General features: G+C 43.4%; 1 protein-coding gene across 6 annotated transcripts in view; it reads left to right on the top strand.

Annotated features, from left to right (window-relative positions):
- The first annotated feature begins 7749 nt into the window (after positions 1-7749).
- Positions 7750-11049, top strand: part of MCHR1 (melanin concentrating hormone receptor 1) — a 97374-nt gene continuing 94074 nt past the window's right edge. For 2 of the 6 annotated variants that reach the window (XR_004537980.1, XM_033929684.1), the window contains exon 1: positions 7750-7930. Coding sequence is in view for 1 of the 6 variants with exons in the window: in XM_033929684.1 (XP_033785575.1) it covers positions 7849-7930 (82 nt within the window). In the remaining 5 variants the exon portion in view is untranslated. The remainder of the gene's footprint in view (positions 7931-11049) is intronic. The other 4 variants (XR_004537981.1, XM_033929685.1, XM_033929686.1 and 1 more) reach the window with 3 other exon arrangements.

Below are 11049 nucleotides of genomic sequence, written 5' to 3'. Positions count from 1 at the left end.
AAAAGGACATGGTTTTCTGTTAGCATTGACTGTACAAGATCAATTGATTGTGCAGGATCTGGCTTGTTTAGTTTTACAATGTATGTGTTGGTGTTCTAGTGCTCACTGCAGTGTTTAAGATGCTGCCTTTTCGTAGGTACACTCTTGTGCGATATGTGGTTTGCTGTTAAAAATCATATTTCTCATATAGATGAGGGAGGGGGGGGTGTCAAAAAATGATGGGCCCCAGGTGTCACATATGCTAGGTATGCCACTGTCCAACTCTAGTCTTTATGGTCTCTGAGTTGGTCCTTTGTGGGCCCCTAGTTAGGAGATCTCACCACCCTTCCTAATAGATGGTTATTGGACTTCACCATAGGAAGGGAGGAAGACCCGCCTAGGCAATTCCCCACTCCCAGGTTTTATACTTCCTTCTAAATCCTTAGGCACCTACTGTACTGTAGGGATTTCCCAGACTAGATCCCCGCTCATTAGTTTGACTGGCACCATTTTGGAGGAGGGACTCAGAACATTCCTCCTGTTATTACATAGAAAGGAATATTTCGATGTCCTTCTACAAATAGGTCATGTAATCAAATTGGTGGCTTTTCGGTATGTAAGGGGAACAGGAAAAGAATTCTCAAAGTTAAATGTCCTGTAGCTTTTAACACTTCTGAGTTGGTTTCTCTCAGCACTGGTCTCATGATCCAAGATGCACTAAGGCAGGGAGTGTATAATTTTGGCGCTTGAGGGCCACACACCGTCAGATTTTCAGGATACTGCTAATGAATATGAATGAGATATATTTGCATACAGTGGAGGTAGTGGGAATACAAATCTGTCTCATTCCTATTCAATAGGATAGCCTGAAAACCCAACCAGGTTGTGACACTCTAGGACCACAGGTTGACCCTCCCTGCAATATGACTATTCAGATAATGAAAAGACTGGATTGCTGTGATTTCTCATAAACTGATTTGAAGTAGCGTGCTAGTGTATGCTGGGGATGCTTCCCTTGCTGCATCAGAAAATAAATATAGCATAATAACATGTAACAACGTTGAGTATGAAATCTGAAGGTGCTTTATAGCAGTGTTCTTCAACCTTTTGACACCTATGGACCAGTGGAAATAAAATAATTATTTTGTGGACCAGCACCGGTCCGCGGACTGGCAGTTGAAGAACACTGGGCTAAGTCGTTCGCATCTCCACCCAAGACCCCACCCCCATAATAGTACTAATTGTAACACCATTTTTCCCATTCATTTTTCATATTTACACACAATATAATTGTATTAACAACACATAATGGTTAACCACAAAATTAAAATACACAAAGCACACTGTATGCTTTTCAACATTCATTCCTACCAGAAAACAGATAACCCCCATACAAATGCAGGACCACAAACTGAAAGTACTAATATTTACAAACAAACCCTAAGATGCAAGACTCTGCAAGCAGTACAACCCCCAGAGAAAATCAAACAAATTCATTTCTTCCTGAACAGACAATTAGGGCAGATGTAAAATCACTAAATAAAAAAATAAAAGCATTTCCCCCCTACCGTTGTCTCTCTTCCTCCATGTGCCTTGCCTTCTGGCCTGCACCCCAGTGTTAGCTTCAGGCCGGTCCACGGTGCGATCAATGCAGGGTCTTCGGGCCGGCTCCCTGAGTACTGCATTGAACAAAGCTGTGGGCAGCGGCTCCTCACACGCGTCCCATGCCTCATCTGGAAGCCTTCCCTCTGACGTTGCGACGTCAGAAAGGCGGCTTCCGGTTCAGGCGCAGGCCGCGCGTAGGAGCCTTTTTCCACGGCTTTGTGCACTGCAGCACTCAGGGAGCCGGCCCAAAGACACCGCCTTGATCATACTATGGACCGGCGGTTGAAGAACACTGCTTTATAGTATTACCTTATCCCGGTACAGGGTACATCTTGCTGGATAAGAGTATTAGGATTGTACATTTTAACATGCAGAGCCACTTGCCTAACTATAACTGCCCCCTTTTCTGCTAAGTGTACACTGCAGATGAAAGCACTCTTAGTGCCAGATGCACAAAACTCATGGTGCATTTAACAATCATCGCTAAAGCAGTTTAGCGTTGAAGTATTTCAGCTATTGATGCATAAAATGGCAAATCGCGGTCTTTTCCATGGTTTGTAGCAGCCTCCGATAATCATATGTAAATACATTACAATGAGCTCATCAATATTCAAATTAGCACAGCCGCCAGTGCTGTTTAGCACAATACCAACAGGACAGGCAGTCCTGCAGCCGACAGAGTCCCAGTCAGCTGGAGAAGGGCCCTTGCGGGGCTCTTTAATTGCAGTCATGAGCCTCGGGCCACGAGTCCGAAGGGACGTGGCCAAAGGGGCAGGACACGCCCCTTTTGAGCCCCTTCGGAGCCCAAGAGGAGCAAGGAGCTGGTTATTATCGATTCCTAACACCATGGGCAAAAGGAAGGCCAAAGTTGTTACATCCACTACAACAACGGGCTCAATGGATCGTCATCTTTTGACTCCCATTTTACTATATGTGGAAGAGCAGGTAACTTTAGATATTCAAGCTGCCTCATTATCCACAGGGGAACCGTCATCACCTCCTCAACCACTGCATCTCGTTGAGAAAGTAGAATGTTCCCCCTTACAGGAGGGAGCAGTCTCGCCCTTACAATTATCTATTGTGTCTGGACTGGAGGTTTCAGGATAATCTTTATTGGGAGTTAAGGGCCTGACTCCTGTGCAGATGGCTATGGAGCCAGACTCTAATATTCTCCCTACAGATAAAGTTATCACTTTGAGCGATGTATGGCTAAGCGTTAATAGAACTGAGTCTTCATTGCAGAAAACTGTTTTGAACTTATGTCAATTTTCATCTGATATAACTGTAAAAATTAATGAGCATGAAGGTAAATTAGGAGAAACAGCTAATAAGTTAGAAAAATTAGATCAAGTTGTGAGTACTTTACAGGTTAATGCTACTTCTAACATTGAAGATAGTATGATGGTTCATGCTAAAACAGAGAAACTGGAGAACTCCCTAAGAGCTAAGAACCTTCGCTGATTAAATTTTCCTATTACACATTATCTTTCTCCATTAGAACTCTTGAGAATGTATTTGAGGGAAATATTGCGGTATCCTAATGTGGAACCTTTTGAATCAGACATCTATTACATCCCAAGAGCTGCTAAGGAAACAGTAGAAGAAGGTGAAATGGATAAATTAGTTTCACTTGATAGTTTGAATGTATCAGAGTTTCTTGAATCCTCTAAAGACATAATAAATAAACGAGCAACACTCCTGTTGGCCTTCAAGATGGAGTTAGAGAAACAGGCTATTTTGAAGCTATACTTTGTGAAAAAGCAAGACCTGTTTTGTGGCCAACGGCTGGTAATTTTTCCTGATGTCTCTAGACAGTTTAAAAGGAGGCAGTTCCTACTGCTAAAGCCAAAGTTTGGGCAGTTGGAGCATCCTTTTTAAAATTTCCATGTAAATGTCTTCGCAGACTCCAGCTTATCCAGAATACTGCGGAATAAGCTGATTTTTGCTAAACGCAAATCTGACCACGTCTCCCCACTACTTACCAATCTTCACTGGCTCCCAGTACTTTCCAGAATTCATTTCAAATGCTCCTGCCTGGCTTTCAAGATCATTCACGGCATCCTTCCGCCCCTAATCCCTCTATCTTTCCTCGCCCTGTCGCCTGCTACCACCAGATCAGCCCACAGACATAAACTATCCTTCCCCTCTCTACACGGCATCCTCCACGCAGGTAAACTGGGAAAATCCCTCCTCTCCAAAATCACGGGCCTTTGGAACGATCTCACTGTCCCGCTGCGGAACCTAGGCTCCCTCCAACTATTCCGAAAACAACTGAAAACCTGGCTTTTCTCTAGCATATAACATCTCTTCTCCTGTTTACATCCCCTCTTTTTATATGCTTTTGTAAACCCTCTCTCCCCTCTCTTCCTATATTTTTAAGCTTTGTAAACCGTGTCGAGCTCCACTTCCGTGGAGATGATGCGGTATATAAACTTAAGGCTTAGTTTAGTTTAGTTTAGGAAGTGACAAATATGTGTTTTTCAATCCAGTCCAGTTGGAAGATTTTTATTAAGGATAAACCTATGCTGAAAGTTTAAGTTTTCATCTTTTTTCAGTTTAGGAGGTTTTTGAGTGACATAGTAAGTAAGCCACAATTATGCCTGTCCATGATGGCAATGAATAATTATACTGATTTGATTTCTTAGACTGGGAACTGGCGACCATCATAATGGGGACTAGATCACTGATGACTAATTTCTCTGTGCTTATTTAGTGTATTTATATGCTGAAATACTGTTGATATGCATGAATATTTGTTATTTAATTGTAACGAATAATGATAAAGAGATTAAAAAAAAAAAATACCACTTTGATGCCTAAAATGAAGTGCTGGTTTTTAACGCTCCGAAACGTTTCAAAATCTCCAACAGGTCTGGAGGTTCCAGTAGCGTTAAAAAAGAGTCCCGAACAGCAGCTTTTAACAAATTTTAATGGGCACAGAGGTTGTCTATCCCCATTAAAAGCAGATACTATTGAGAAAGGGGTCAGGGAGAAAGCAAGCCCATCACTATCGGCTCAGTATTCAAAACTCTTTATCAGAGTTACAGTTGTGGTTACCTGAATAAATGGCTAAGCTGCTTCTAGCCAAGGATATTCAGTGGCCAGCAGTGGTCTGAATAATGTCACTAAATATCCTTATAGACCAGGGGTCTCAAAGTCCCTCCTTGAGGGCTGCAATCCAGTCGGGTTTTCAGGATTTCCCCAATGAATATGCATGAGATCTATGTGCATGCACTGCTTTCAATGCATATTCATTGGGGAAATCCTGAAAACCCGACTGGATTGTGGCCCTCAAGGAGGGACTTTGAGATCCCTGCTTTAGATCCAACCTCATTAGATTGAGAAAGGAAAGTTGAACTTTGGGTTGCCATTTATCATGAAATTTAGAATATGGATTAAGAACTGGTTGAAAGATAGAAAACAGTGTAGGGTTAAATCAGGGGTGTCCAATGTCGGTCCTCGAGGGCCGCAATCCAGTCAGGTTTTCAGGATTTCCCCAATGAATATGCATGAGATCTGTGTGCATGCACTGCTTTCAATGCATATTCATTGGGGAAATCCTGAAAACCCGACTGGATTGCGGCCCTCGAGGACCGACATTGGACACCCCTGGGTTAAATGATCAATATTCTCAATAGAGTAGGGCAGGGGTAGGGAACTCCGGTCCTGGAGAGCCGTATTCCAGTCGGGTTTTCAGGATTTCCCCAATGAATATGCATGAGATCTGTGTGCATGCACTGCTTTCAATGCATATTCATTGGGGAAATCCTGAAACCCCGACTGGATTGCGGCCCTCAAGGAGGGATTTTGAGACCCCTGTTATAGACTATCTCAGCACCAGTTGGATAGTGCTGAATTGTTGCGTGGCAGAGTGAAGGCTATAGATATAGCAGGGCACCAAAATCTTTCTTTATATTCAAGAAGGTTTTGGAGCTCTTGCTCCTTGTGTGACTGATTATAGTATGATTGATCATTAATTGCCAGGGGTGTTTTTTCTTCCAGCAGGTTTAGGAGGAAATATAAGATGTGTTGCTTAGGTTGGCATTGAGGGGGATTTCCTATTCCGTCTGAAGCCCAAGAGGAAGCTGCCTCTCCGCATGGTCTTAGGACATAACCTAAGGAAAGCAACCCAGCCAGCAGATTAACTGTATCCGTGACATCCTGTTTTGTCTGTTTAGATTGTAAGCTCTTTCGAGCAGGGACTGTCTTCTTTGTGACTCTGTATAGCGCTGCGTACATCTGGTCGCACTATAGAAATTGATAGCAGTAGTAATAGTAGTCACCCCATAGACTGGCTCGAGCTAAAGGGGAGAGTGTGGCACAGGGGTTGTGGGTTCAAACCCACGCTGCTCCTTGCGACCCTGGGCAAGTCATTTAATCACCCCATTGCCCCAGGTACATTAGATAGATTGTGAGCCCTCCAGGACAGACAGGAGTACCTGAATAAATTAATGAGCTCGCCTGGGAGAACAGTATAAAACATTGAATAAACAAATATAATTGTGGAATGGAGAGAGGATCAAAGCAAAAGTATGGAGGAGAGTGGCGAACTTCTAGTTAAAGACTACAGCAGCTCTTTTGTACACTGGAGGAGCCCAAGCAGGGTCTGCTGTATGACAGATCTGCAAGCGAGTTTTGGAATTCTTGAGGAGGTTTAGGGGACAGAGAGTACATTCTTTTCAAATGCTTTCAGAAGCCCAAGCACAGGTTCTGGAGGGATTATGGCACATGTTTGATTATGAGGACTTTTGTGTTTTACCCCTGTGTCTTTCCCCAAAAGGTACTTCTGTGAAGAGTGTGACATTGTGGTACTCTCGATATTGGAGTCTCGATACACTGACAGTTTCGGTAATTACTTAAGGTGCTGATTAACGAGCTTGAGAGCTCGTCCTGTGACAATGTTTTGCAGGATCTTGCTGGAGGAATCTGAGAGAAGATGAAGAGTCCAATTAAGGCTCCAGAAAAGGAGGCTAAAGAACAGACAAGAAAAGGAGCTTGCTCAAGACCTGAGGACTCAACATAAAGGACTGTTGGTTGTTGATTTTACTGGTTCTTTATTACTTTTCTGCTTTTGCTTTTGTCTTAATTTTAAAATTTTTGTCTTGCAAGTCCTTTTTACGGGCGGGACAGGATGAGATTACTACGGTAAATAAAGATGTTTTCACTTCAACATACCTCTGGGTGTATGTGGCTTAGTTTATGTTTATTAGTTTGGGGCTATTAAGCATTCGTGTGTCATTCTAGTGAAGGCCTGTATTTCCCACCAGAACCCTTTGTGTTGCTTTACTGTTTTGTGTACCTCTCTGGGGCAAATCCTTACCATGCGGCAGAAGAGGGGCAAGAGCACCTCAAACTGAAAATATTTCAACCGCTTCTTCTTGGTGTGCTTTTAAGTCATTTTGCCTTCTATCTCTGCCTCGCGGTGCCACGCTGTGGTTCACAAATAAGGGGAAATGTTTTGCCACGTTGCAGGAACACTTTCTGGTCCTCCGTGCAACGCACTGTCTGTAAAGCATTCTGGGCTACCGTGTGACAGAAAGGCGTTATTGCACTTGTAAAGCAATGTGTGCATGCCAGCTGCCGTGTCAGGGTTGGGAAGCTGGGTACGGTATGTATAAAAGATTCTCTCTCTGATAATGCTCTCTCATTGTTCCTCTCTCTATAAATCACTTTGTCTATCTCTATAGAGCTGTGCATTAGAGCTTGAATAGCAGAATCTATAGAAATTTCATTTATTTCTTTTGCTGTTCTTGAAAACAAGGCACATGCATGATGCATCCAAAGCCAGGAACAGGACCATTACTTCTGACTAAAGAAGACCCTCTAGTATTTTCCTGCACATGTGTGCTGCCGGTGAGTTTAATGCACCCAGAGCCACGCTCTGCATTGTATTAGGGAGGAAGAGGTTAATACGGATGTCTTCTGAATATTAATACTGTACGCTGATGTCAGTGCTGACTGCAGAAGATGCAAGAGGGAGGGAGCAGAGTAAGAGATAGCCAGAGAGAGAGAGAGAGAGTGAACAGTTTACCTAGAATTCAGGCAGCATTTCCTGAGCAAAAGCTGTTAACTCGGGGACCAGATGCTGGCACTTTCACGATAGGCAGCGGTGGGTGGAGATATAGGAAGGAAGCAGCCGGTCCAGAACTCTTTTGGACTGTGGGCTTGTGACAGAGCCTGAGGAGACTGCCAGCAATGATGGGGAAGAGTGGCGAGGAGAGAAGTTTGGAAGAGCAGTGAGGAGAGTTGCAGGGGGTAGACGAGATGGACCTGGCTGTGGCATTGCTGCCCTTCGAATCCAATGGCAGCAACAGCTCAGCTCCCGGGACCAACTTAAGTCATGGCCGTGAGTATGATACTGGTGCGGATGTCATTTGGACCGTCAGGATACTAGGTGTGGGAGGCAAAGGAGTCTCACCTTACTTCGTTAGCTCCCTCCCGTGTCCCTTTTCCTTCGCCTCCTCTCCCATCTCTGTCCAGGTCTTTCTTTCTCTCTCTGTTTGTCTCTCTCAAACATCTAGATTGTGTGTTTAATCTAATTTCTTCTTTTTTTCCACATCTCTCTGTTCATCAATGCTATCAGGCAAGCTCCTCTTAAGATTTCTGCTATTGACTGGTTAGATCCTGCAGATGACAATCTGCCATTATAGGTGAAGGGGAAGAGAGGAGGGGGGTCATACCTGACTCTATAGATGAATGAGGGAAATACAGAGAGACACCTGTCGGACACCATTCATGAATTAGGCTGTGAAACAGAGACCCTACTTTGTGGTAGGAAAGAAAGGGGAGAGAGCAGAAGACCTGCAGCTATCATGGATATCCTGGACGGGTGGCATAAGCATAGTTTGAAGAGGTGGACATAGGAGGGAGGGAGTCCCCAAGTACTCCAGGTGCTGTTGCTGATGGCTTCCCTCTTCACACTGCTAATAGGACCTCCCTACTCTTTGTACCTACCCCCAACCCCCAAACAACTAAGCATGGAAACTATAACTGTGACAGGAGGTTCTATGGTACTATTGATAGAAACCAGAAATTAGAATAAAGACATTCAGTGTGTGGAAAAGAGGGAAGGAAGGAGAGAGAGGAAGAACCGGAAGGATAACTTGAAAGAGAACACAAGAGGAAAAGAGCAAGTGCACTTGTTATAGTGGTAAATCTAATGTAATTCTTAGGGGGTCCTTTTAATAAGGCGCGCTAATGTGTGTTAACGCATCCATAGGATATAATGGATGCGTTAGCATTCAGCACGCGCTAAAGCGCACTAGCACGCCTTAGTAAAAGGACTCCTAAGTCTTATATACTGAATCATCTCCTTAAAATAGGCGCTCGATTCGGTTTAGGTAATTAGACCACAAGAAAGATCCATTAACATTCATTGGAGCTATAGCCTACAAAGCGATGAAACATACTAATATGGGGGGGAAAAAGTCCATGAAACATAGACCTGGATAAAAGAGAAAATCCAAGCACATGGGTTAGACATCACTTTGTAACTTAATCATGGTAACTTATAAAAATAAAATAAACAAAGGAAATAAGGTAATACCTTTTTTATTGGACTAAGAAAGGTATTATCTTATTGCCTTTGTTTTATTACTATATATTACCTTGGAAAGTGGACTAACACGGCCACACATGAAAGGGCCCAATTGATCAAAGGTTTTCCCTGCCCAGTGGAGAATCCCTGTGCTGTAGTCGCCAAACATAAATCAGGATTGTAACAAATGCAGCAGCAGAGCAGTCACTGGGCTCAGCATAGTGGCTGCGCTGCAGAGAGGGTGAAAAGCCCAGTATCTCTCCTAAAGCAGACCTGATGAGGAAAAATGAGCCCAGCACTGGAACCCCCCCTCCCCCCTCCGTCATCTCCCACTTCCTCGCTCTCATCTTCTGTCTCCTGCAGTTCCTCTCTAAGGCTTCATTTCACCCTCACTGCATTCTAGCTTCTGAAGACAGTAAAATATTTAGGTGTTCCTTAAAAGGATTTTTGGTATAAATAAAATGCACGTGTCATGGTCTGAAAGAAAAATATCTGGGGGATGCAGGATAAGATACCACTACAGATTCTTCATCCACCCATATACCTGTCTACCCATATACATATTCCCCTTTAATTCATCTCCAGCATCCCTAAGATTTCCATATATCTGTTTCTACTTGAGGCTAATGAAAATCTAGATCCCAGAATTCTGCAGCCACCCAATTCCCTTTCATTCCTTTGGGAGCAATTAGGAGGGGAGGCGTACCTTAGCAGTTAGTGCAGTGGCCTGAGAACCAGGCAGGGCAATTGGATTCAATGCCTACCGCAGCTCCTTGTGACTTTGGACAAATTACTTGACTCTCCATCGTCCCAGGCACAAAATATGTTCCTGTGTGTAAAATGTAAATCCTTTGTAACCACACAATGGTGGTATATCAAGTCCCATCCCCTTTCATTTTAGGAGGAGAAATAGGAAACTAGGTGCAATACTTTTGGAGGCCGGAGCTCATTGGAGCTTTCCAAAACCCGGACAAACTGCCGGGTTTTGGAAGGTCTGTCCGAGACCCTGGACAGTCCTCTAAAAAGAGGACATGTCTGAGTTTTCTCAGACATCTGGTAACCCTAAAAAAGGTTCATACAATTACTTCCGCAGGGAGTAATTCTATAATGAGGGGATCAACATTTAGGTGCTATGAATGCAAGGGAGGCATTCACTATTCCAAACTGCAGAAAGTAATTCCTGTCCTTCTGGGACTCCTCGTATAACCTCTGTCCCCAACAGGGATGAGTTTAATTTTAAACAATTTGTGATGTAGAGATGTATTCACTATATAACAAAGGGATGACCCATCTGATTGCTGAGTACATGAAGGGTGGGGTGGGGTGGGGTGGGAGGGAGGGAAGGATGTTTTGTTGAAGAGTTTGATTTACTTTGTTTTTGGAGGGAGGAAAGGGGTTGGAGCTAATGTTATAAATGTTGGCAAATTCTGATCTTGTTCTTTTACACTGTCAGTAATGTTTGAATATAGGTGCTTTGAACAAGTGTAAACAACTCAGTGGCGTACCTAGCATATGTGACACCCAGGGCCCATCATTTTTTGACACCCCCCCCATCTATATGAAAAACATGATTTTTAGTAACAAACCACACGTCACACATGAGTACCTAGGAAAAGTCAGCATCTTACATACTGCAATGAGCAGTACAACATCAATACACCCATTGTAAAACTAAACAAGCCAGACTAGTACAGATCAATCCTGCAGTCAATCCTAACAAAAAACCATGTCTTTCGAACACACAGAACATAGAAAACACCTTCGCCTAGTATGTAATCACAAACTAACCTCTCCCCCTTTTACAAAACTGTAGTGTGGTTTTTAGCCATGGTGGTAACAGCCAACGCTAAAAAACGCTCTACAGTTTTGTAAATGGGGAGATAGAATAAAAATACATAGACAAAGGTTAAACTGAAGCACCAAGAAGC

The sequence above is a fragment of the Geotrypetes seraphini genome, chromosome 2 (genome assembly GCF_902459505.1).
Source record: "Geotrypetes seraphini chromosome 2, aGeoSer1.1, whole genome shotgun sequence".
Lineage (NCBI taxonomy): Eukaryota > Metazoa > Chordata > Amphibia > Gymnophiona > Dermophiidae > Geotrypetes > Geotrypetes seraphini.
Note: the sequence above shows the minus strand (reverse complement) of the source record. Positions and strands in the feature narration are given on the sequence as shown.